Source organism: Accipiter gentilis, chromosome 2, assembly GCF_929443795.1.
Source record: "Accipiter gentilis chromosome 2, bAccGen1.1, whole genome shotgun sequence".
In the NCBI taxonomy this organism is placed as follows: domain Eukaryota; kingdom Metazoa; phylum Chordata; class Aves; order Accipitriformes; family Accipitridae; genus Astur; species Astur gentilis.
The window spans coordinates 23,385,013-23,412,156 of NC_064881.1; the positions used below are offsets into that span (position 1 = coordinate 23,385,013).

Here is a 27,144-nt window from a genome sequence, read left to right on the forward strand (position 1 = left end):
TGATTTCAGCCAACCAAACAAAAAATGGCTTTTCTGCTCATCCATACTTCAACCCTTTTCAACATTAAATTACATGAACCCAGTCTAAGGGTCAATTTATTCACTAATGTGTGGGAGCGCTTCTCCCAGCAGAAAGCATTAGCTCACTCAGGTCATTGCCAAGTTTATGTTTACTTTTATGTCTGGAGAATGTATTTATAAACTGCACGGGTGTATTGGAGACGATCACAAGCAACCTTATTTCCGTTTAACTTTTCTGTCTTTGTTTCAATCTCCTCAATTTATTTGACTAATAGACATTTTAAAGAACAGTTTATGTTCCAGTGCTTTTATTGTGCTTCTGTTTATTTCCCAGAGCTTCAAACACTTTGCATGGAGAAGGTGGAGCATGTTTCAAAAGGCTGCTGATTATTATTCTTAAGTAGAGTTTGTCTTCCAAACCAAGAAGCTGCCCTAACGATCAGCTAATTGTGGCCTCCTGTTATTTTCTGACACCACTTTTTAACCTATTGGCCTGATATAGCCATATGCTGGAACAGTTCTGATTTTAGCAATGTGGCAATACAAACTCTGTGCAGAGAAACTTTGGCTGTCATTTTCCCTTCAGACAAATTTCACCTTTCTTAGATCCTGTTTAATCATGCAGAGTTTGTGCTAATTTCTGCCTGAAAAAGGTCTCTAGTTAGTTATTGAATTTCGTGCAAGAAACCCACCTCATCTTCTGTAAGAGATGGATCTTCCTCCCGAGACTTGTAAGACATTGAACTAAGCCTCTGTAAAAAAGGAAGAAAGAAAAAAAAGAAAAAGGTTTATTACCAGTCAACAGTGGGAAACCTATAATAAAAGCCTTCCATTACAATCAATACATTATATTTTATGGTCATTTGCTCACTAGTTCCATTTTACATAGCTAATATCCCTAATATCCAGAGTACATCTCTGGAGATAACAGCCCTGGGGTTAGTAGAGCTTTTTAATGTATCTGCTCTTGTCCTGACCTGAAAAGGCTAAAAATAATGTAATGGTTAAAACAAACTCTGCTCCACTGTATCCTTGCCTTTACACTTCCAGTGAAGCAAGAAAGAGTCTGCAAAGGCTTTTGAACAATTAAAAGTCAGCTGTTACGACACACTAGTTGGCCTTCCATGTGATTTTCAGATATGCTTTTAGATGACACAAGAACAATACCCAACTGGCACCTTCCTGACGAGTGTTATCCTTCATGCAGTGGCTCCTGGAAGTGCTGCAATGGAGGCACCGTGTCCTCCTCCCCGCCCAATGCAGCAGCGGTGCAGAGGTGCACAGCAGCACCGCCTCGCAGCCGCTCCGACCGCGAGCACGGAAAAGACCTGCTGCGACCCACCTGGAGGTGGGTGGCTTGACCCTCAAAGCATCTGGCTGGATCCAGTTCACATAGCAAAGTTACTGAAGGATGGAGGTCTTGCTTTGGTATCGAGTCTAACTTCAAGCACGTAAAGCATCATGTAGAAATTAGGGCACAAAACACTGGGGGAAAAGCGTTTTGCTCTTATGAAAAATGTTTTAGGACCTTTGTGACAACAAAGACCCTGGCTACCTCACAGCAGTGGTGTGATTCCTCCCTGCTGCGGCAAGAAGGCTTTGCAGGACTCCTGCTCCACAGGGATTCAGAGGGAGCCTTCCAGCACTGTTTGTAATGGGCCGTATTTTGGTGTTACATAAAAATTCTCCACCTAAAACACTTCAGACCTCCTCCAGTGCAGACCAAGGAGGGGAAGTAGAGCTATTTTTAGCACAGCCGATCAAATACTGCTTCCAGGCACATACTAGACACACAAGACTTTTTTTTTTTTCCACAGGGGCTCATTACAACAGATTCTTTCCTACTCCCATTTTTCTTGGAGTTTTTATTTCTGGTAAATACCAAGCTTCAAAACCCTGGGGCGCTTCTGATGAAGACCCTGACCCAAAGCTCACTGAAGTCTGCCTGCTGCTCCCTCACACCTAACAACTCCCTGCTTCTTTCTCACTGCCTGGAGAGTGTGCTCTTTAACCTGTAGTTTGTTTACTCACAAAATAAATAAATAAATAAATAAATAAATAATTAAAGTGTATTTTGGCTCTTTATTAGATCTGCTTCACTACAGCAGCTCAGTTTAGTCTTTCTTATTTGCAGGATATTTGTTGTGTTGAGGAGTAAGTTACTAATTGCATCCTCACACATTAAAACAAACGCACTTGCAAAATTCTTCAGCAAAGTTATTTTCTCTCATCAGTGTGTCTATAAGCACCACGTGTCAGGACCCCTTCTACAGTTTCCCACTCAAGTATTGACAAATACCCCAGGGTGTTGGCAATCCTGTTCTTGTTTCCCTGGGACCTAATGTTCTTTCTTCTAAATGTGAAACCTGTGACACATCAATTTTGAAGGATATTGTCATCTTGGAAACTGAAAAAAAAATACTTGCTCCTAAACATGCTGTACCTAGCAATATTATAAATTATGCTTGAAACCTCAACAGCAGCAACACAAACAGTGTATGTCCTTATTTGCCTTCCACTTTCCTTTTGTTCCTCGACAGCACTTGTTTTTTTGCTCTTTGGCTCAGCTGCTGCTCCTGACTCGGGCACCAGAACAAGAAGACCATTCTCCTCGGGTGCATTTATAAGAGATGCTTTGCCCATCCTCAGGCTGTGCAGGTCTGAAATCAGATGGCAGCAACCAGATATACACACGGAGAGCATTTCTACCAGTGCTCACTCTGGAAAGACATGGGTGAAAAAGGAGATCTGTACTTCCTTTTTCTTAATTTAAAACAAAGAACTAAAGAAAAACTATTCTGCCTCTCCAGTTTTATTAGAACAACTACACCCAAGTTTTTCCAGGTGACAGAGGCCTGTCACCTATTAAAGGTGTCTTTTTTCTCCAAAACCTTCCACCAAAGGGTTTGGGTGGGTCATGGCCAATAACCAATTTAGATAATTAATTTTCACCCATTTATTGCACTTTTGGCTCTTGAAAGGATCCTTTATCCTTTTCATGCTGTTATATACTGGAACGGTCTCTGGCTTGGTCCACCTAGCTCTCTCCCAAATGAGTGTGCTTGAGGAACTGGCATGGGCTGGGGATCATCCTGGCTGCCCTCTTTTACAGGGTGAGACTGAAACAGCCTGGAGACGGTCTGTTCCCTGTTTGTTGGCAGGTACAAGTCTCGGTTACACAAGCAGCCTCCCTGCCTGTCCCTTCTTTGTGGCCTACTAAAGCAAAGCCTAATTATAGTGAGAGAAACTTGCACGACTTACGCCCAACCTCCCTCTTCATCAGGGTCAGGGCAGAAGGCTGAAAAGTTTGGGATACGGATGTCGTGTTAGGCAAGGCAGCTAAGTAGCCTCACAAGAGAGGAAGCAAAAAAAGACACCTATGGACTCTCTTTAACTAAAAGAGTTATCAACGTAACATACAATTCCATAAACATCTTGGTTTTGGTTGCCACATCGGAAAAACCAAGCATTGCTCTGCATTGTTTGATGCAGCAAAATAGAGGGAAAAATTACCATCATCACAACAGAAAAACAATCCTGCAACCACCTCCCCACACAATGCCAACAATAATGACATTTATATATTCCATCAATTACCATTTCCAACTCTGCTGCAGCTGTAGCTCTCAAGGACAGGACAGGCGCACGCTTCGATGCATAATGCATGTACCTAGCAGCAAACGCGGGAATGATCTGATGCTGCTGAAGCTTTAACTCAGGATGGCTTTAGCTCTGAATAAATTTTAATTAGACAAACACCTTTTTTCAGGCACTTAGGGGACTGCATGTGTCATCTCTTGATTAATCCTTCAAAACCTGAACCATTTTAATCAATTCCCACTCCTTGCAGTTACTGACACTGTATACACAGTGTGATGGGGAGCTACAGAGCAGCAAATGCTTTTCCTTTGTATTGGTGCCTGGGAAATACAATGATTTTCTGCAAGTCTTTTCACACCCGGCAGGAAAAATGTCACTGTTACGGAAAGCTGTTTCTCTAAAAGTTTAATTAGAAACTACATATGGCCTGAATTTGGGAGGAGGGAGTGTTGGTGGATTATTGTTGACAATCACATCTTAATTTTTTACTTAACGAGCTCGTTATTTGTAAGAACGTGCACTGAAGAGTCCAGATAAACAATTTTTATATTATGAGTAGTCTTCAGTTTATTCATTTTGGCTCTATTGTGCTTTATAGGTTGTATGGTTAGTCAGTTATTTAACAAGGTATATTTCTGCCCTCTGTCTGGATTACTGAAATAATACTTCGAATAAGAGAACTAGCAGAAACAAGTAACAATACCTCAGCTCTGCTATGATTTTTCAGGTAAATGTTTACACTAAAATGTCACTTCGCATCTTAAGGATTTTTTGGAAGCTTTCATCAATACCTACTATTATTTGATGAGTCAAACACCAGAATTATATTAATCTGCTAAAATCACAGTTCTTTCATTCACAATTAATAATAAGTTATCTAAAGTAGTTTAGAAAAATGCAAACTCAACAGTTTATGAAAACTCTGTGCAATGATCTGAAAGCATCCTTAAAATTAATTCTGGTGAAAAACTAAAAATGGGAAAATAACTTGTTGAAAATGTCACGATTCTAATTTTCAAGGAGTTCGCCACTAACTTGTCCCTAGGCTGGGAGGAAGAACAAGCTGCTGAGAAAACATAACTTTTGGCCATGATTTCAGCAGGCAGAAATTCATTACTCTGTTTACGTGCGACATACATACAGAATTTCACAAATATAAAAGCCTACAGTTGTAATCTCTCTCTCTTTCTGTCCCTCTCTCCTACAGAGAGAGACGAGGCAAGTTGCTTTGAGCAGATACCTGACACTTGCACAGCTGAGTCAAGGTGGTCCAACAAAGGAGGCACATCTAAAGTTAGGGCATCCCCCAAGAATGCCCCCCTCTCTTTTTTGTAAATCGAGGTTTCATTAGAAAAAGACAAAGGGGAGATTTTGAACAAGATACAGATGCTGACAGAGATACTGGATACCTATGGTAATAACACCCACAAGTATAATACCATTAAACAAAGAAGCAGAGGCCCCCTATGCAATTTCTGGAAAATATTTGGGAAAAGCCTTATGAAGTACCTGCTGCAACAATCCAAAATGTAGGCTGCAATAAAATGAATACATGTCTATAATGCAAAGACTATACTGTACATGTTCATATTTCCATATTTTACAGTCTTGCATCACCTTGAGTGTTTTTCTTTCTTGGCATTTTTTTTTTTGTTATTTAAAAAAAAAAATAAAAAATGGTCTCCCACCTGTATGTTCTTTATTATTATTTGGCTGTTTGACAAGGACAAGTATTTGCAGTAGTTACCTTCTCTGGTTTACTTGCTCCTTCTGTCACTTCTTCCACTTCTTTTTCTTGCACATTCTCATTTTCATCAAGAAGCTTCATGGGTACTGGAGGGGGAAGCTCATCCTCTACATCTGGTGTGTTGTCAAGAGGGCTTTCTGAATTAGCACTCTGGCGACTTTTTTTATTTCGGTCAACAGATGCATATTCTGCTGATTCAATTCTGCACTCAGGAATCTGATTCTGACCTTCAGAAACAGTCAGTGAAGCCTTTGATTTGCTGATACAGCTCTCTTCCATGCTGGCTACTGCTCCAACATCTTTAATTTCCTTCACAGTTTCATACAAGCAGTCTTCAACTATGTTCTCCTGAGAGGAGCTGTCTTTCAAGACTTCGTAAGGCCCTTCCATTCCAAGACCTTGATCATTTTCTGCATTTCTAGCTGAGATGATGGTTTCCATGGTGGTGTTAGGGGGAATACTGGGTAGTTCCCGGCTCTGGTGACATTTTACAGGCTTTCCAAGACTATCCTGTTGATCTAGCAGATCAGAGGCAGATGTCTGTACTTCTTCATAGGGCTGAATACAGGCAGTTGTACTGTCCTCTGAGAGCACTAGAGAAAATTATGAAGTATTTAAAACAGATGCGTAACTATAAGGTGAGTGCGATTTGGTACTCTCTACACCACTTTGGTTTTGAGTCTCATTGGAAAGGATAAATGATACTGATGCCTGGAAATGTCTACTGGTCGTCATGCTTTTTGTTTATCAAAAGATTTCAGTTTCAGAGATTTCTGCACTCTACTGTTAAAATATCTTTCTCACAACATCTTAAATACTCTGTGCACCCCCAAGGCACATTATATAGCAACAGCATTCACAGTAAGAACAACCATTGGTGGGCAGGTGCAGGTGTGCATGGATATTCAGCTGTACTCGGTTATACTGAATGCTTACAGACTGCTCAGTCTCAGATAGGGAACACTGGTGGGAGGCCTCAAACCGAGTGCCTTTAAAAAAAGCTTTGTTAGATTTTCCTTTCCATTTCCCTATCCTTTGGAAACAAAAAGGAAAGTGTTCTTTCTTCCTCCCTACCCAGCCCTCACCTTGTTTAACGTGCTGGCCAAATTCTCGTCTGAATCACACTTTGCTCAGCCCTGCCGCAGCCAGCCTTGCTGCACGCTACACCAGAAGCTCCTCACTGGAAGGCTATGCCATACTTCTCATAGTCTCGCAGCACATAATGTAGGTTGACAACCTACTAACGAGCCAGCCATATGCACAAAAGAGAAGACTACACTTCAGAAAGTAGTGTTAGGCAGAACATGTTATTTTAAGTCCCAGAAGCAGGTCACGTTGCTGTCACTAGAGGGTATTAGGGACTGAAATCTACGGACTTCTTATCTTACAGTGCACATGTATGACATTTGTCTGCATTCAGGGATGTATACATGGGCACATACGAGCATGTTCCAGGTAGTACATGGTATGTAAGTTTACGTGACACCATTTCTTTGAAAAATGACTTCTGAATAGCTTTACTTTTCTTAGCACAGTTCCTATGGTACTCTCTCAGCAAAATCAACTCATTCTTCCATTTCCTTCAGTGTGTTTGACATGATGTCATAAAGTGTTGCCAAAGCAATCAGTACCCTTGATTCGGGGCCTGTCAGGGATATTGCTTTCTCTTGTGCTCAGGGCATGCAGACTCACGCAGTCAGCACCCGCTGGGAGCTGTACCCAGACAGCAAAACTCAGGATGGAACTGGAGGTGTGGGATGGTAATCGCTGCCTGAATGGGAGATGGGAGGAGAAGAAAAGGAAAACGTCCTTCTCCATTCACTTGGCTCCTGCATACAGCTAGGAAGGAATAGCTGGAATAGGAGGCAGTGTCCTATGGCATCCTGACTAGGACTCAGGGTGTCCTGGTCACTACCCAGGATGCCTGCAGACTTCCTGAGGAACATCAGGAACTGGCCTGGAGAAGGTGGAACATGTTTTCCCCTGCTGGTGCTCGCTCTCAGGGATTTCTGTGCTATGCAGAGAGCTCCAGAGAGCACCCACCCCATTCAGCCTGGAGGGGGATAATCAGAAGTAATGAGAGCTCACATTTCCATGCTCCTGTGGTTATGGGTAGTGACACAGAAGGGGTTGGCATAGATAAGGGGTTGGCATAGATAAACACAGTGCTGGCAGGCTGTCTAAAGGAAAAAAACCCCAACATTTGATGCTGTTGCTTCTGTAGCCCTGCCCCTGCTCAAAAGGCTAGCAGAAACCCTGAAAAAACAAACTAATAACAAAAAGAATGCATAAAGTATAAATAAGAAATTAAAGCACATTGGTTCCTGTTTTCAGAAGGGTTGTTATGCAGAGCGTAAGCTCAGTAATATCAGACAGTCTGAAAACTGTCTGCTGGTTGACAGCACACCTTTTAGTAGCAGCTTTGACAGCTGCATGTGTGGTGACTCATGGCAAAAAGAAATGCTTCCCTTCTGCGGGGCTTTGTGCATCAAGTCCCTGGGTGAGCCACACACCTACGTATGCAACAAGCCAATGGACAGGAGCAGCGATTAGTTGCAAAACCAAAGTTTAAAAATTCCTTTGGATACTTGTCTCCGAGGGGTAAAGAATGAATAGCTTAGCCTCCAGCTGCACATTGAGATGAGGAGGTAGGAGATGAGGAGCGCAGCCCCCAGTGTCGGTGCCTGGCATGGAGACAACAGTTGGCTCCTGGTGGCTCTGAGCTGACACCAAGTTTATTTTTAAGTGCAGCTGAGTAAAATATTTTCCAGTGATACCTCACTGTGAATCATTTTGAGCGTTCAGCAAAGCAAAGACTACAGAAAAAAAAGGAAGCCTATTTATGTTGCCTGTTTTCTAAAATACAAAAAATACAAGTGACAGCCTTGCGCAGCATGGGACTAGGATCCAAAGCTGTAGTCCCTGGAGGAGGACCTCAAATATTTGCACAGCCTCCAAGAGTGAAGCTCCAAGGTACAACTGCATCTTCTGGTCACATCCCAACTCGGTAGCTGGCCGAGATTAGGGAACACTGCAGTCTTTACCTGATGGCCTGGTCAATCTGCAGGTGTAGCTCGGTGGCCCAGAGGAGGACCTTAGCACCTTCCCAAGTGTTGGCTGGCATTGAGGACTGGCAGCTGGGGTGTAGGGCTGTGGCAGAGCATGCCCGACAGGGAAGTGGAGATGCAGCCTAAAACACCAACATCTCCATGACATGGGCTACTGACTTCTCAGCAAGGCAAACATGCTCACTGCATTTTTTAACTTGATCATAAGTTTTGTGTGAATTATGTCCTCTGCGAAGAAGACTGACTGCCCTCCAGAGAGCTGCATGCCTGGCCACTGCCCAGGGATACAGCAGCTGATCTCATGTCAGACCTCCAGAGGCGAGCGGAGGGGAAACGCAGGGCATTCTGACAAACGGCACAACCGCGTGCTTGGAAAGCTGAAGGCTAGAAACCTAAGACTTGAGTGATCACCAACGTGCAGCTAATGTTCTGGGAGCTCTGAGCAAGGGGACGGCACCGTTCGTTCATCCCGTCCGCAGGGGCTGCGCTACTCACCCTCGCCGTTGCTGAGTGCCCCATTCTGGTCGCTGCTTGGAGGGGGCTCTGTAGCCGAACTTGTGATTGAGTGGCTGAACACTTCCTTGTCGGAAGGCTGCAACACAAATTAGTGAGATCTGATCACCGTTGGATCAGAATAAATGTTTGCATAAATAGGTACACAATGAATTTCATTCTGATCTCCGGAGCTCTGACTCACAGATGTTATTGGCAGGAGAGTCAAACCATGCCAACTATACCCAAAGATTTAGGTGCCTGTGTTTACAGATGTTAAAACAAATAAAAGCAATTATGTACAGAGTGATGTCCCTTCCAACCTTTATGGTAATAGACAACACCATGGAGGAGATGGAAGCTGACAAAGGGTACACTGCGCTTGTGCTGCAAACAGAGTGAAAGAAATGGAGAGGATCTGGAGTACAATAGTGGCAGAAAGAGCATTGAGAAAGTGCAGATTATCAGGGTCTACACAAGTTCTCCTTCTCTTCCTGTTCTGCGACTTTTAAAGTTGTCCTTGCTCAACCATCTCCAAATTCCTGAGCTATTTTCCAATCTGCAGTATTTTGCAAGGAGCTTGGTACAAACCAACCACAAGACAGACACAAGCTGCTAGAAATAAATACTTACCACATTCATCAGGTTTTCATGATCTCCATTCTGATGTTTGGCCTTCTTTTCCCTTAATGAAAAAGATGTATAAACCATTACTACAGATTCCACTAATATACAAATGCCAATCATTAATAGACCTTATGCACCTGCAGGGAACAGAACTGTGATTCACAGCAATATTGAAAACAGAATAACTGAAAATTATTACAGGGACTGGTATGACCTCTGTGTAAGGTCACCATCAAGGCAGGGTGGTTATAAACATATCTGAAAAGGTACAACAAACACACAACCCTTTTTCTCGTTCAGTGTAAGATCACAGTAAAGAGTAACTGTTGATAATAAAAATATTATTATCCTCAATTTAATCACATCTGAAATGCTCAGAGATACATGAGATACATGTTTTGGTGACAGACTACCTGGACAGTTCCATAAACTGCATTAGGAAAAAATGTTTATCTTATGAAGAATTAGAAAAGGCCCACAAAATCCAGCCTACTCTCACTCAGGAGACTAGTGATAATAATAAGCATGAGCAGTTCAAGAAGGCCTACAAATTTCATAGCAGAAGAGGCCTTCATTTTAAAATGAATCCTGCTTCACAGGACTCAAAGTATGAATCACGCTTCCAGTTTTTACCATTTTGCAAATACAGCTCTTATTCTGAAATACTGTAATAAACTATGAGCTTAAAATAATAATAGTCCTTCCCCTAGATGAAAAGGCAAGTAAAAAGGTGAGAAAATACTGACAGTATGAAATCTGTGCTTCTTCTAAAGTCTGCAATGCACCGTACTTCCCACATTAGCAACTGTTAAAATTGTATGTAATTGGGAAATAAGAAATCCGAGCAAGTACGGCTCCACCAATGCAGAGTGGAGTTAAAGTTTACAAATACTTAATTTCCTCTCTGGAAGTTTTTCCGACTCTCACATTTTAGAAGGAGCAGATTTTGTTCAGTTTTCCATGTCCTCAACCATTTTTGAAGAGTAAGCTAGGAAGAAATTTTACATAATTGCATTTATGCATAAACAACCTGCCCTACAGAATGATCTGAAATAAAAGATACTGTGTCCAGACTAGCAACACAAGAATTTGTTACAAAGAATCACCAGATAGTTTCTGACAATGTATCTCTGTAACTGCAAAGACTTACTCAGTGGTTTGACTCTGTTTTAAAAAAATCTTTCTAGAGATGTTTCAAAGACTGGAGTGTTACAAGACAAAACATGGTAGCTAAATGCAATGTTTGTGGCCTTACAGATTTTTAAGATAGGTTTTATACTTTTAAAGAAATAAGAAAATTACATATTTTTACACAGGTATCATAGGAAACTGTGATGAATAGGAAGATACTGCAATGTCACCTAACAGCTTACAAAATCATTTCTCCTGAATCCCATGAAGTTCCAACTTACGCTTTTTAGGGTTTCAACCAACTTGTGAGGTTTGGTCTTGCCCATGACTGTCTTTTTGCAATGTGGGCATTAGAGAAATCCTGCTGAAAAACAGGGCCTTCCACTGTAGACACACCTTATGCCAGTATAGTGCATTTTATGGCAACACAGCTTCCTCAACGTTCTCAATGCTGAATGGTTGAAAGAACATGCTCCTGTAGGCGTAAGGGTCCAAAACAAAGATTTTGCTGCTGTACTGAGTTATGGATAGGTGGGTTTTGGGTTTTTTCCCCCCCTGCATACACTTGGCTGATTGAGCTATGCTGGCAAAATGTAGCGATAGGGACCACAGCAGTCCTGCTCCTCCTCGCCGAAGGTCTGACCTGCTGGAAGGGCACCGTGGATTGAGCACGGGCTGCCCGGCTCCCCGTGCAATCAGCAGGGCTCAGCTTACGTGCCATGAAGGGGCCTTGAAATGTGAATAAACAAAGTCGGTAGAAGTGCCTGTACTGGTGAAATCGGACCCTCTTATGGAGAAATGAAAAAGGATAAGGTATGAGTACAAGGCATTAATTAGTATCACCGTTTGATTCTTATTACTCATCTGGGCTTGAATGGCAGGATCAACTCCCTGGTCTTCAGGAATGGCCAAAGCAAAGCTGAAATACTTAGAACCTGTTTTCCTTTCCTTTTTACCTATACTTTTCAGGTCCTGTTCAGCCCACCTAGTTTTCTCAGTTTCAGGTTAGTGGTGTGATCTGCTGACGGTCCTTGTCCACCTGTGGTCCAGGCTTCAGCTTAGGAGAAAGCACCTAGCAAACAGTGTTTTTCCTTCGCAGCAAAAGCAAAAGCAAAAAAAAAAAAATAAAAAAATAATATATATATATATATATATAAATTTAGATTTTAGAAGGAATAGAACTGTTCCAATTCAGGTTTGCTCTGAAAACAGATTTTGTACTGTACTTTTTTTATTTCTGTACCTAAGTCCTCAGTATTTCTTGCTAACTAGTTACCAGTGAAGCTATTCCAATCCCCACACTATTTGACTCAAGAACCGTTACTGCCTGCTAAGTAACTACCTGAGCCTCACCTGTTGCAGCTGGAGCAGAGGAAGATGAGGAAGGTGAGGAACAAGAGTGTTGTCATGGCTGCCAAACTTCCCCACAGGATGACATGGACCTGGAGTCCACTGCCTAAGAAACCACCCTCTGGCCCCATGGTACTAGGAGGAGCTGGCGTCACTTGGGGCTGAAGAGGTTATTCCTTGCAGAAGGCTGGCATCTGTGCCGCGTGCACCTTCTGTTTCTGCAGAAAGAAAAACACCATTAGAGGTTAATATAAATGTTGAAGATAATGAATCTGACAGCTACAAATCTGGCAGAAGGGATTTTCAAATCTAGATCTTACAAAAAACCAGTTTTGAGTACAAGCCAGCCAGCCAGCCAAAGAGATTTTCAGCTGCGTTTCTGATGGTGACACAGAGCAAACCTTGTTCAAATATTAACGCAAGGTGTTACCTATCTACAATCTCAACATGAATAAAAGGTAGTACAGTAACTCTGTACTTGTATTTTGAGGAAAAAGCTTATAAGTCCACTTTGAGGGACAGAGCAGTCTGTTTTGCAGTGATATTTGTTAACTTCATTGAAAAGTGAGCTTTCAAAACTAACTACAACTTCTGCAAAATTTACAAGTCAAAAAGAGAGCTGCAGAAGGCATTCACCTCCTCTCTCAACATCTTCTGCCTGCACATGATCCAGTGCTTAAAGTACAGTGAAAAATAAGCTAGGCAAGTCTTTGAAAGGAATACCACAAAGACCTTTCTTGCGGCGGATCAGATCTAATCTTATTTCTATGTGAAATGCTTACTTAATAGTATGTCTGGAGAGTAGTAATACTGAACTTTCTTTTTTTTTGCTTCTCCCCACCTGAGTCTAAGAAAACAATAAGAAAAGTAGACAGAGAGGTGTGTAAGTAAACACAACTTTTGCTACAGCACAGCAGGCCCTGGAGAAACATCCCGGGTAAACAGTATTTACGATATATAAGTTTTGGTATACAATATATTCTAAAATTTATACATATTTTTAATGTAAAGTAATACATTGTTAACATGGCAAAATTAAAAAGAAGATTTTCATTCTGCACTGCTGATGATACCAGATTCTCTGTAATTTAGGAATAGGTTATGCAAAGTCTATTTACAGGCTTTCAGTTAGACTTCAAGACTGATAAATACTGAACTAGAATACAATGGCTAAGAGATGAGCAGTTATCTTTTGGGAATGAAACAGTAGCACAAACATAAGATTGAATAACGTAAAAGCCACTAAGGCTTACTTTAATTTCATGCATACATTTTCATATATATATATTTTTATATACGAAATATGTATATACATATCTTTTTTTCTTTGCAGCAGAAGCACACTTTGTAATAGGAAATTCAGTTAGGTACTAATATCATATCTGTATCAAAAATGACCATGTCATCATTTTGTTATTAAAATCTTAAGAGAAAAAAGATTAATTTCCAGAAAAAGGCCATTCACATCAAAGGAAATCTGGTGAGTCAGCAGAAGAAACTTAACACCTAAGCTATGTGTCTGGATAGCTCTGAGAAGTAACATTTCTGTTCCTACATAAAATGGTCTCATTGGTTTCTACCATGCAGGATCAGACTTCTGGACACCTTCCAAGAAGAACCAATTCTTACTAATTCATCCATGGCAGATTAAAAGCTTTTTTTTTTTTTCTTTTTTTTTTTTTTTATTTTTTTTTTTTTTATTTTTTTTTTTTTTTTTTTGATATTAATGGCCATTGCAATAACTTGAAATGGGAAGACACAAACAAAAGAAGGAAAAAGTTGCCGAGCCTAGAAAGACAATCTTCAAAGTGTAGTTAAATATTTCTAGGTTGGCCAAGTTATAAGAAAGCCAGATAATCTGTAACTTCTCCAAACCTCTAAATAAACAGAATGGGAAGAGTAGGTGTCACACACCTTGCCAAAACACAGATATGACTTACTGGTAGCCTTGAGCACCGACACCAAAGCACCACTGCTCTTGGGGGACAACCACTGCCAAACAATGTGACTCTGTGGTTTTCTTGGTAGAGCTTGAAAAATTATTTAAAAGCAATGGCAGACCACTCTAAAAATGATGTATATTGCAGATGTGAATCAGATACAGACCTGCCTCATCCCTATTTTAAAGTAAAACTCATGTTACTTCTACACTGAGTCATAGTCATATCACAGGCTGTGAAATGGAGACACCTTAAGAGAAGTGGAATCAGATTTAGTCAGGAGAAAACTTGGTGTAATGCCCGCAAAAACCTCTCTGATTAGGTGCAAGAGCACCGTGCACTGGGATGAATTCCTGTAGAGGTGATGGACTGTCCTCATTCAGAAAACACTACAAAGCACACTGCACTGGCTGCCCTAACTAGCTCGAAACCTTTGTAAAGTGTTTTCAATAGCAAATATTTTTCTTTTCAACTTTTATTTTTTATGAATTTTCAAAGACATTTTCTGCCCTGTTCAAGCTTTTAAAAGTGATTCTTAAAAGATCTTTTACATTCTTTTTTCCTATCCTTTTGCCTTTGAAAAATACTAATTTGCTTCCTTCCTTGGAAAAAAAGGATGAAATGAAAATGAAATGTGAAAAAAATGAAAATGGAATCAAATATTTTTTCAGCATTTTTGTTGTATTTTTTCCTTAGTTTTCCCAAGAAATAAAAAGAGAGAATGCAAATGAAAAAAATAAACCTTTTTTTTTTTTTTTTCCCCCCAAATATTGGGCAAAGAAAAATACAAGAAAAAGAACAGGGATTTAAAAATATTTTTCTTTAAACAGAATCACATTTATTTTTGTCTTGAAAGATATCACTTAAATTATTTCTACTACTAAGTTCATAATTTTATACCTACTCTGATGAACAATACTACACCCCTCTCAGAAGACTAAGTATGTACCAAAAGCTAATATGGTAGGAAAAGATATTCTTTTATTCTACAGATACATTCTTAAGGCTGCTGGCCTTTAAATAAAGATAATATTTGAGCTAAGGAAAGCTAAGGATGCATGAGGAGCAGCGCCATAGAAAAGCTGCATGTTTGAAGACTTCAGTGCAGCATTAGGGAGTGTTGGGATGAGCAGGAGCAGACGGAGTTGAGACTGAGCTTAAAAAGGAGTGAGATCAGAGGGAGAGAATCGAGGGAGACCTGCGTGTGAATGTCAGGAGTGAAGTGCAAGATTGAAGCTAGACATGAGACATCCCACCAGGCAGAAGCCAAATGGAGCAAAGAGAACAACAAGGACAGAAGATGTAGTTAATCTACAGCAGAAGAGCAAGAATTCAGATACCAAAGATTTGACTTTAAGTTGAGAGAAAGAGGTCAGAAAAGGTTGGAAAAGTACAGCGGCACTTGAACCACGGGATGCAACTGCCGGAGTCACCAGTTACCTGTGCAAGCAGAATAGAGTAAGAAATTGGAACAGATTGACGACAGATGAAGCCCTGCGTGAGGGAAGCTGAGCAGGCTAAATGCAACCAGTGGCTCCTCTCAGCTCCTTGAACGGCGAGAGTTTGGCATAAGTGCTAGAGGACCTAGAAGCTGCTCAGCATACAGGACAACCAGAAGCAAATATAATACAAAAAAAGCATGCCTACATTCACCCTCTCTGAACTGTTCTCATGAAGTGCCATCAGAGGGCTTACTCCTACTGTTTAATGCCTCCGGAACGATGAGGCTGAAATAGTATTCACTCAGGATGCTGCCTTTAACACAGGAGAGCTTCTGAAATACTTGAAGATGGACAAGAACACATCAGCTGCCTGGACCAGGCTGGACAGAAACCTGGCAGAGAGATACACTGAAAATACAACTGTCTGGACTCCCTCTGCTTCCTCTTGGTGAATGCCTGGACACTAAAACGTTAATGTATGCCTAACATAATGGATTCTGGCGTGGCTTCAGAGGCTAGCTTTAAAGAGAAACTTATTTGCAGTCATAACTATGGAACAACAAGCAGCTAATTTCAAAAAAGCTCTTAGACAGCTGACATGGTGAACTCCTGCTTTTACAATAAAAAGTGATAGCGTGCTGCCCTCTGGTGAATCTCTCCGTGTGGGGACAGGGAGTTGTGGCTCTTGCGAGGATGCTTCAGAGCTGAACGCAAACCCTGCTGCTAAAGATGGAGTTTATGCCTGGCCTTTCATCTGCTGGGCTTGAAAAAAGCCCTACCTCCACCTTTGAAAGACTCACAGACTTGAATAGTTTACGCTTGCAGAGAGACATCGCTAAGACAGAGTAACGGTCAACTGAACTGGTTTGTAGGTTGGTTGTTTTTTTTCATACGTGATCTTTTTAAGATGAAAATGTCATTTGTTGTACCCTTTCACAGAATTCTCCACACAAGTTGCTGGTGATGCTGAACTCCAAAAATGAGTAATAGAGACAGGCCTGGAATACCTGGATAAGAAAACCGGTTATTTCATTCAAGGCAAAATGCAAACCACGGTTTGCGTTCACATTTCAAAGTCATTATCAGTTCAGAAAACTAAGCCTTACACTATACAGAATAAAATGTCTCCTTCTTGTGGCAACTTTCTCTTGCTTTTTAGACATCAATATTTGTCATTAGTGGAACCTATATGGCAAATAACGCCCGTAGCCATTTCCTCAAAATTGCACTTAAACGCATAATCACATTTGCAGTTTCAAAAAGACAGATATTTCATTGCATGACCTGCATTTTCATGGTGAATAATGTGTTATTTTTCCGTACAGCTGTTGTGGGGTTAAAGCAGAGCTGAGGCAGTTCAGCCTGAGCGTAGGACACGCAAGTGCAAATTTGTTGCCAAACTGAAGGATAAAAAACCATACCTGGGGTGAAGCAGTTTTGTGCATAAGATACAGGCTGCAATTTTAGGGAGCACATGGAGGGACAATTTCAACTAGAGAGGAAAAGCTTGGACTGAGACCTGAACTCCTTTGAAGCCCCGGAACAGACAGACCCAGCGTGCTTCGGGTCCAGGATCTGGGCTGGGTTTTCTGAGCAAAGATCTGCCCGAGCTTACGGCGAAACGCACAGGGGACGTGCTTTGCGAGAGGTGGACACCATGCCCTGGGAGGCCTGGCAGGAGATGGCAGCATGTCCCTCTCCCAGCACCTTCCCCTTGGCCTCTGGGTTTTACAACCGTTCATTCATGTCCTGCTGCAAACCATGCTCGGCCCACGCTTTCCAGAGGGGAAAGAGTGGGAAAAGCTGACGGCTTCACCTCTCTGCTTTTCTTAATGAATTATAGATGGAGCGTAGGCAAGGGAAGAAATTGTTTTGACAACTGAACGACTTTGAGTGTGAGAAGCCAAACGCGACAGGACAGGAGAGATTCGGGGAGGGCTGCGGGATCGTGACTCCCTGTCCTGGGCTGTCAGGCCGGATTCGGCTAACAGGGCACTGCCCAGGAGCTTCACGTGCTCTCCTCTGCACTGAGCTTTGGTTACAGGGCTCCTTCTCAGGCTGCTCTGTTTCCTGCTGCCCTCTTCTCCTTCCCACCCCTCCTGTTCCCAGTGCCTTCAGTTATCTGCTGCTAAACTCAAAACAGATGAGTCAGATCACCCAGTTTGGAAGACCCCCTCCACCCCAACAGTGCAGACCTCGGAGGGAGAGGGGAGAGCGGGGAAGGTCGTAATTTTTAAAAGAGATTTTTATTGGTCTGGTAGCAAGCCCCCAGCGAGCTGCATTAAACCAGCAAATGGTGAAGTACGAGATATGTGGAACCATGAACTGAGGCAGGAGCTGAGAATTATGAAACTAATGTCCTCTTGCCTACATTCGGCTGCAAACATTGTCATTCAAACACAAAAATGGAACAGAAACCCGGGCTACAGCAAAGAGGCAGCAGCAGAAACAGTCCTGCAGGTACAAGTAACATCTGTGAATGCTGATCTTTTATCTTCTGTTCCTCCAGATACTGCAAACAGACTTTCTCTATGAAGCTGGAGTCCTACAGGAGACCTAATGAGGTCCTGTTACCTTACTTCCTCTCCAGAAAACTCTCTGGCACTTCAGCCCAGCTCAGGCATCAGCAGGGGCATTGTATTTCCAAGTGCCCAAAGACGGAGCATGTCCCTTGTATGTAACATCCTCGGGCCACCCTAAAGAAAACACCTGAAGGCAGGCAATCCCTTACCACAACTCCCACACCAACAACAGTTCACACCAAACTACGCACTTGATTTACACAAAGGGAGGACATGGCAGATGCGCTTCACTCAATCCGGAACCATTTCCATGTCAGGACTGTTCTCTGCATGCATGGAAACACCATGCCACTGGCAGGGAAACGCCATTCATGCTCCTGGCATGAGCTTAAGTGTAGCCCTATGGTGAACTGGGTTAAAATGAACTTAAAAGCACCCTTCACCCAAATAGACTTTCTCTAAACCTCGTGATTTTCAATGGAAAATGTTTTCTGACCTTTTCCACTATGTGGCCTCACCATGCTTTAACAGCAGAGCAGCTGGAGGCAGGTCCTGTCTCCTTTCTGTAGCTTGCCACTGCTGGTGAATTCCTGACAGCACAACCTGACACAGCATTACACCCAAATTTGTGACACCATCAGGGCTGTATTTGTCTTTGTGTGGGCAAAATACTTGGGCCAAAGTTTTCACAGGTATCTCCTACTGCAGGTCCTGGTTTGGAGCCTGCCTGCAGAAGGTGATGGGAGTTGTGCTCTGAACATTAAGGTTACATCCATAGCAGTAAATTAAACATGTCGGTAATAATTGTCTTTTACTGCAGTCAGTTGGCATGGTACAGCCTGAGCCCATACTGATAAACTTCCTTATTCTCCATAGAATGGTGGTTGTATCCAAATGGTCTTCCAAGAGTGGTCCCTGACTGGAGCTAACTCCAGTTGGGGAAAAAAACCCCATTTTACTGCAGCCAAAATTATGTTCCAGGCTGTTCTAACCTGGTAAAACCAGATCCTTCGTACCCCAGACTGAGATTCTGATAACTGTGGGTCCTTTTGACCTCGATCCCCCTGTGCTAGAGTTCCTTCTCATCTCCTAGTACTCCTCCACCACAGGACTGCCCAGCTTTCTACCCACTCCAGCTCCTCTCACCAGCTCCCAGCTTCTCTCTCCCAGTTCCCAGTTCTATTTGCTGTCTGGGGCAATCACCTCTGTTATAAGTGACAAAAAACATATTAAGATATCAAAATAGCAATAAGCATGTATGAGTACCTCAAAGTAAGTACAAAGATCTTGAAATTTTATCAAAAAAAGAAAATTCAGGCAATTCTCAGGCATTGCTACATTATAATGGATGATGCTATGGAACAGCCTGAATACACACATTATCCTTGCTTTAAATTGGCACTAGGTGCATAAATGCAATTGCAGTTAAATACTTCTGGAGACAACAGGCAACAGGACTGCTGTCTGGACTGAGGTCCTGCTTGGCAGAACCTCTCCTCACACCACACTGTCACCAGAATCAAGATTGTGGAGTTTCTCCAAATGCACTGTAAAAAAAGTTGTAAGACTGATTTATGTTACTGTTTCTGTATCTGTGTTGTTTTGGCTTCTAGCTGTTTAAATGTAGATCCAGTACTGAACTATACAAACCTTAAGACCTAGATCACCTTTCTCATGCAACACCTACCGCATTTTTAAGGCTGAGATCACCCTTTTCATGCAGTACCTACTGCAGTTCACTTTTGGGGCTCCTGTGCACTATGTCAGGACAAATCCTTTCCTACAACACATTAAATCTCTTCTGGTGCAGTTGTGTTTTAATCTGCCTGGCTTGGCAGCACCCATTTAACGAGAACAGTTAAAGGCAGACATGTCTTATTCCAAGCAGTGAAGAACTGCTGCAGGAGACCAGATGTGCACATAATTAAGGTCTGGTCCTGAAAGCCTGATGCTGGAAGGAATTACTGACATGGACTGTGCTGCTGTTGCAGGCTGTCAGACAAGCCTTGCAGAGACTGTGCGTGCCGTAAGCCTTCAAAATAGCTCATGTTTCTGCTTTGTGAAGCAGCAGAATAATGAGGTTCTGATCTCATTCCCCACTGTATCTACTTTTACAGAAATCATAGCTGGTTTATCAAAGGATGTGTGTGCTCTATAATGCAAAACCAGATCTAAGACAAAACTGAACAGTCCCAAGCCACCGGTCACTTTTAATCCCTTCTAAGTCTTAACATGTCCTAAAAAGAAACCAAGTGTCTCTGAAACCATCTATCTGTGGCATTGCAGAAAATTTTAGAAAGACCTTTGCAGCAGTAAATGCTGATCTACACCACAATCTGCAGTCATACTCCAGTCAACTCATTCATGCCTTGTCAGACCATGTCACCTCAAGGTCAACATAGTCAAAGTTGACCTGACTTCTCCTTCCATGCTTTCCTCTCTATTCCTACTAGAACTTTAGCAATTCCACACGAGCCTGCATTGTAGCCTGCCTCTCCTCAGAAAGACAGGGAAAGTGAGAAGAATCCGGACAGTAGTATGAACAATTAAGCATGTGAATTCAAGAGCTCGCTTCAAGGCAGTGGAATAGTTTCTATTAAAATGGTGGAGAATTTTAGAAAATAAGAGATGTCACCAGCGAGGTTTTCTTAGCAGACCGTAAAACTGGATTTTCAAAGGAAGGTGAGCATAATTGCATGTGAACATGATTATGTCCCAGCGAAAACAGTCTGCATCCTGGGGTTAATGCATGTGCATAATTATGCACCTAACTTGTCACGTAGCTAGCACAATTATTTGCCGCATTCACAAGGTCTTTGTGTACATAAACCATACGCTCACAAATCTCCGCCAAAGGTATCTTCCATTATAAATCAGGTCCTGAGCAAACAGGTTTTTAAACTGATAACTTAAAGCTCACAAATTCATTCCACAGTGGTTAATAACATTACCCCCATTTCACTACCAGCAGTACAAAACCCCCCAGCACAAGCAGGGAAAAGCAGAGCGCTGCAGACACAGCTTGCCAACACAGAGCATCGGCTGAGCTTGGCCAGCTGCTGAGGAAGAAACCGATAATGACGCCTCTGTGAAACAGCTCCTAGGAACACCACCACATATTTTCCCCAGGCTTTAGCAGCCAAATAATGACTGTCTCGAATGTGACAGCAGAAAAGCTTTATCTGATGAGTGACCATGCCAAAGATTACAGCTTAATTGTAGCATATTATGCTCTTTCCCACACCCCCACAACATCCCATATTGCTTGCTGGCTGCAGTGAGGTAATTAGACCACGATTACTGCATACTTCAGAGCATATAGAAATGAAAGCTGTCTTTGTGAAGTGTTTTCCAGCTCTGACACAACTACTCCTGATAGCTTTGCTTTTCCTGGAACTGGATGCTATTTCATATTAAACACAGCCTGTTTATAACTGCACTTTGCTGTTTATGTAATTCTAGCATGCTGAGTCCCCTTTCAGTCTTTGCAGTGCAACAGCATTTTGAGCAACCCTTTTGCAAACTCAGGTAATAATAATGGAAATAGAGAAATACTCCCTAGCCTGGGAAGCGGACAAACACAGCGATTGCCTCTGTCATCTGACCTAAAAGACCTCTAAAATCCAGGGCAATTGTACTTGTCCTCAAACTGTGTTTGAATCAGGCCTATGAAACCCAACAGATAGATAGTACTTTTTCAGAGGCTACTTCCCATTTCCAAAGGACCCTGAACTCACAAAAATACAGAAGATTGCAAAATATGCAGCAGCAAAACATAACGCTCTGATTATCCTCAATGAAATGCTGCTGAAGAAGAAGGATTAAAAAAAAAAGACAAGACTCCTACTTAGAGTGGGATTCAACCTCTGTATGTTTACATCTCTAAAAACAGGCTTCTATTTACCTAGATGCTCTCTACAGGATCCCACCTGAGAGATCTTACTTCTGTTCTCATCATAGGTGAAGACTAAATGACTTCCACTGATACTTAACTTTTAGATTGCTAAAATTTTAGTACTTACAGTGGGATTAACCCTACCTAAATTGAGAAATTTAAAAAATGCCTTGTATCCAACTGTCAGGACATTACAGCCTTTTAATGTGCCTTAAGTGAGATCCTCCCCAAAAATGAAGCACACCAAAATCATTCCAATTGTGAAAAACCTAATCAAAAGAATTGTAAATCTAAAAAAGCCCAGATTACTGAGTGTTAACACTAACATATAATCTATAGTAATAAAAGTCTCGAAGACAGGAGTGTTCCAGGGAAGCTAAGTGATGGTCCTTAGAGGTAGAGCACAAATTACATCAGAAGGGCTTGTTATATTTAAGATTATTTAATCTCGAAGTAAAAGGAATTAGTGAGAATTGACCTGTGTCATATCCTACAGCAAGAGAGGCAGCAGTCAGTCATTTAACTTAGCAACAGACCAATTTTAAGAAAACAGTGTTCATCTTGTGATGTGTTTTGTAAAGATGAAGAGCTATTTCAAGCTCAAGTTTCTTGTTATTAACTGTAATTAATTCAATAAAGTGATTTTTAACTTTTCAGTGTTTGTATTTCATTAGGAATGTCAACTTTTCTGAAATATTTGGTGCATATATGCAGAGCCTTCTTCATCGCTGGAGACAGTCCCTGTCCTGAAGAGTTTACATTTTATCTAGATAAGACCAAGGCAGCAGGTCAGAGAATCCCTGTGTAAATAACTTCCTTCTCATGAAAAAAATGTCCAAGACAGAGAAGGATTCATCAGTTTTTGAAGAGCTCTTCGGCAGAGATGAGAATTGATCCCAGATACCTGGTGTCCCCAGCCAGTGCTGCATCTAAGTGATCTTCCTTTTCTCCTTTGAGTTGGAAACACAGCTGTATGGTCCTTGAGGGAAGTGCTACCTTAACTTCAGTCATCTAAAAATAATCTAAAATGGCTGCCTGTATGCTCCATATGGTCAGCGAAGACTAACTTCTGCCTGTGGAGAGGCAGTACCTTCAAAGGTAGAGGAGACTAGGTAGGACCACCTTGAAGGCCATACCTAGTCTCTTACAGATCAGTGACCTTTCAGACACCTGGAATTAGAAGAGGAGATACGGACAAGAGCAGGGGAGGGTAGTGTGTGGTGACCCTCTGGGAAAGGTGATGTACAACAGACACAGTTTGGACTCTTGTCTTCAGATGTACTCCTTTGAGTTGACTTTCTTTTTGACACATCAGAACAGAAAACATGGCTAAGCCTTTGTGCGGTGGGAGCAGCGCTGACAGACGAGGTCTTTTCATGGCCTCATGTTGTTGCACCACTTCATTGCCATTTCCCTCCGAGACTAGCATTATCATGTCATTCAGTCCTTTCAACTGGAAGCAGAGCTGGGGCAAATGAAAACACGACTTGCTTGTGACAGTCCAGCATATCCTGTGGCTTTCCCTCCCCACCAAGGCACAGGCATTGCCCTGCTTGCCAGCTGTAGCAGTGTGGGGAAGCGAGGCAAAATAAACCCAGTTGTTTCCTGCCCCCCACACCAACGTCCTGGCACATGGTGCATTTTATCTGCCAGCTCTCCTGCTGTGGAGAGGGAAATATAAACTCTGGGCTTGATCCCGATGGACTGAGGCAGCAGAAGCTAATCATGGGTCCTGTGGGAACGATCTGTGAGCTGGGTTCCCCCCATGCACACCCAAACCCCTCACTCCCTCATCATGACACACAGCAAATACAATTACAAGATCTAATGAACTGCAACTAATGTAATTCTGAAAGTCTTTACAGCTAATGAAAACCAGGTCTTCCCCTTCTCAATTTAATTGAGATGTTTGGTTCATACGCTGTGGAAAAGAAACCCTCCATAAAGCTATGTATGAATATTACATTTACATGTGCAGCAAATGCAGTTGCCTGTCACAGTTGTGGGCTCTTTCTCCTGACCGCTGGATATTTAATGGTAGGAAACTATCTGTGAAGGGAAATGGACTTCAGAAAATAAATACTTTCTCACATTGTTTCAAGGGAAATCTCCAGTCTGAATGTCATCTACTAAATACCACTTTGCAAACTGGACTCGGTAGAAACAGAACATTTCCTCAACATGAATAAATCATGATCCCTAATAAAAATACACCTCTCTTGCACCTAAGCAAGAATCAGAAGGCAGAATTTGGCCTATAGCTTGTAAACTTGTATTTGTTGAACAACTAATGACTAAAAATAAATAATCCTTTTTTCCCCTTCCTCCAGTCTGTTCTTTTTGGTGCCTGTTGGCATCAGTCTTTCTGCAATTTAAGCATCACTAATGCTGTGAGACTTCCCCTGCCTCTGTGCTTTCCCATGTTACTATCATTAGCATTATTTTAGCAGGAAGCACTACAGTATGGGTAGCACTGCAGAGAGAAGGATAAATACATCATGCCTCCTGCAAAAAGTTTTGCTGCTACTTTGAGTTACGAGCTGCCAAAGCATGATGACAGAGAAGCAACTGCTGGTAGACAGGACAAACAGAGCATCACATCACTTCACTCAATCAATAACCAGCCTGGCTTTTCTTCTTCCAGGTTTCAGTGGTTTTGTGCTGACCCAAAACATTACTTTTTACCCACAGAACTCGGTCTTGTTGAGGTTTTGAATGAGAAGAGTAAGAGTGGAATTTGATGGAAACCCATACTGGATACAGGATAACTGTCCTCCAGGGACAGGAAAGACAGTCAAGACAGACCAGGTAAGAAGAACAACAGTCTTTCACTGGTGATGTATGAGGGGAAGAGCAGACAGCAAGCTCAGAACCTTTGTACGACTGGTCGGTAGCAAGCACGTCTCATTCACAGCAAGTGAGAAGAGTCTTCCAGCTGTGCAGATGTGACCACAGCACACACACGCACACACACCAGGGGGCTGGGCCCACATCCACGTGCACGCACGCCACAAGAGCAGCTACTGCCTCCACTCCTGCATGGCCAGAAAGCCTTCACCTCTGTTGTCTTGCCTCCTTCTGGTACCTTCACCCACCCTCTCCCACCTGCCCACCAGCTCCCCTCGGTTCTCCACCCACCTCCAGGCTTGGTCCTTCTAGCAGGGAACCGCCACCCTTGCCATTAGCTGAGTATTTCTCACCCTGGGAAATGTTTTTGTTTTAGCACTTCTTCCCACCGAATTATTTTTCTACAGTTATATACCAATCAAACATAGTCACACAAACTCCTTATAAAATTACTGGTATTGGTATCAACATCTGTTGATTACTTTGGTTGTGGCCTATTAATATTAGGATGCCCAAGTGGTGGGAAAAGGCAGGGCATGTCAGAAATAGAAAGAGCAGATGGCAAGAAATAAATGAAAACACTCTCTCAGAAAGAGAATGAAATTATAGGAATTAAGTAATAGGACTGCTTACCTAAAATGTGATAAATAGGATTAAGTAACATACAAGACACAAACATATACGTGCTAAGAAGGTCAACTCAAGAACATGTACAGCTACAATACACCCTCCCAGTCCACCCCGAAATTTCAACAGCTAGTTATCTTTTACAATTTACCATCACATCACTGTTATAACACCCTGTTCAGGTCTGATTTTCCTTCACCAAGCAGTCTGGATTTCATCTGCTTTACCTTTATTCTTTGAGAAATTTGCCATGCTCAGGCCTGCTGTAATACCCTCCTGAATGTGGCTCATTTTAAAGGATAACCTAACGCTCTATGGTGAACAAGCCTTTTTTTATCCATTTCCATCACTTAGGGAGACAGTTTTACTGTAAAGCAATCAGATTCTGCAGAAGGAAACAGTTTTCAAAGAAACCATGCACAAATCAAGAGGGTGACCATTAGTTATTGAAAGCTGAAACACTTACAGGTTAATTTGATGGCAGCAATAGTAAATTAATTTTTCCTTTTGTTGGAAGATTTTCTCGACTATGACGAACAGCTGGCTAACTGCCTGAATAGCAGAGGTCATCCAACTCTGCATTTACTTAGACGCAGTATCAAATTGATGTGCTACTTTCAGAAAACCAACTGTGCCATCCTTTTAGAGAATCCTTTTTGACTTTTCAGCTGACTTGTAACACATGACCACAGACCTTATTTAGGGGCAGCTGCTAAACTACTTGCTTTCCTATGTATTTCCATGAGTTATTCAACTAACAGGAGAAACGTAAGACTGAGTTCGGCTGGAAGAAAGCAAAAACAACAGAAAGACTCATCAGTCTCTTTACCCGAGTTTCTCAAGTCTAAAAATAGCAGAAGGGAGCTAACAAGTATTATGTGGGCAAGAATGAGAACCAGATTGGTGAGGGAGAATTTATTCTTAGAAAATCCCTCATTTTGAAATGGTTACACAGAGGCATGCACTGACCCAAATAGATCATGGCTCCCATCATTCCCTAGTGCACGCAAACAGATAAAATACTGACGTGCACCAAAAAAGTTTGGGGCAAAAAAAGCAAGCAAAATCTGCATGGAAACTGCCAAAAAAAGAAAAAGCACAGCAGCTGGTACACAACTGCTAACAGGCAAACAAAGCACTGCTGGCAAACCCAGGTGAAGCGAAGGCACGGAAAAGGCAAAATGATGATGGAATATTCAAAGGTCAGCCCAAATGGATGGAGAAAACAAACCAGTTACCATAGAGTACCTACCGCTGTCTCAGAGGGACAGTCATTTGACCCATTTCAGGACGCCCAAATTATTCCACCGTGCTGGTGCTGCCCAGTGATCAGGCCTCAGGGCCACTGATTTCCCTCCCAGTGCACCTTTCTGACTTCGCTTGATTGCCCACATTGCTGTTCTGTGGCTCTGCAGATGAGACTGGAGGACTGGGAGACCATGGTTCAAATCCACAGTGCATCTCACCAGCTGAGTTACAGAGCACAGCAGAGAACTAATATGGGCAGCAACTACAGTTTTCTCTCCTTTCTTCCCCTCAGCCCTTCCATAGTTTTTTTATTTCCTACCAACAAATTCCCAGGCAGCACTGCAGGCTCAGTGAAATGTCACATGTGATGTAATGGGTGTGAGTCAGCCACTCATCATGAGATGTATGAGATGCCCAAGTGTGTCTATGTGTGAATGATGTGTCTGAGCCTCCTGCATTCCCAGGGGTACCAGGCAATGGAGCCTCCCAAGGAATGCAGCTGACCAGCCCCCAGGGATGCCATCTGGTTGCCTAAACATTGATAGCTAGGACCACTTGAGTTACCTGAGGACATCCAAGCTATCTGG

At 42.2% G+C, this 27,144-nt stretch overlaps 1 protein-coding gene across 6 annotated transcripts in view; it reads right to left on the bottom strand.

Annotated features, from left to right (window-relative positions):
- The window catches only part of PAG1 (phosphoprotein membrane anchor with glycosphingolipid microdomains 1), a 117,158-nt gene that overhangs the window by 10,760 nt on the left and 79,254 nt on the right, over nucleotides 1–27,144 (bottom strand). For 5 of the 6 annotated variants that reach the window (XM_049823188.1, XM_049823182.1, XM_049823156.1 and 2 more), the window contains 5 exons: nucleotides 12,040–12,254; nucleotides 9,562–9,613; nucleotides 8,932–9,028; nucleotides 5,369–5,961; nucleotides 714–773 (listed from right to left, as the gene is read on the bottom strand). In XM_049823188.1, the coding sequence (XP_049679145.1) occupies nucleotides 714–773; nucleotides 5,369–5,961; nucleotides 8,932–9,028; nucleotides 9,562–9,613; nucleotides 12,040–12,167 (930 nt within the window). In that variant the 5' untranslated portion in view covers nucleotides 12,168–12,254. Of the gene's footprint in view, nucleotides 1–713; nucleotides 774–5,368; nucleotides 5,962–8,931; nucleotides 9,029–9,561; nucleotides 9,614–12,039; nucleotides 12,255–12,356; nucleotides 12,441–27,144 lie in introns of those variants that run through there. The other variant, XM_049823189.1, reaches the window with a different exon arrangement.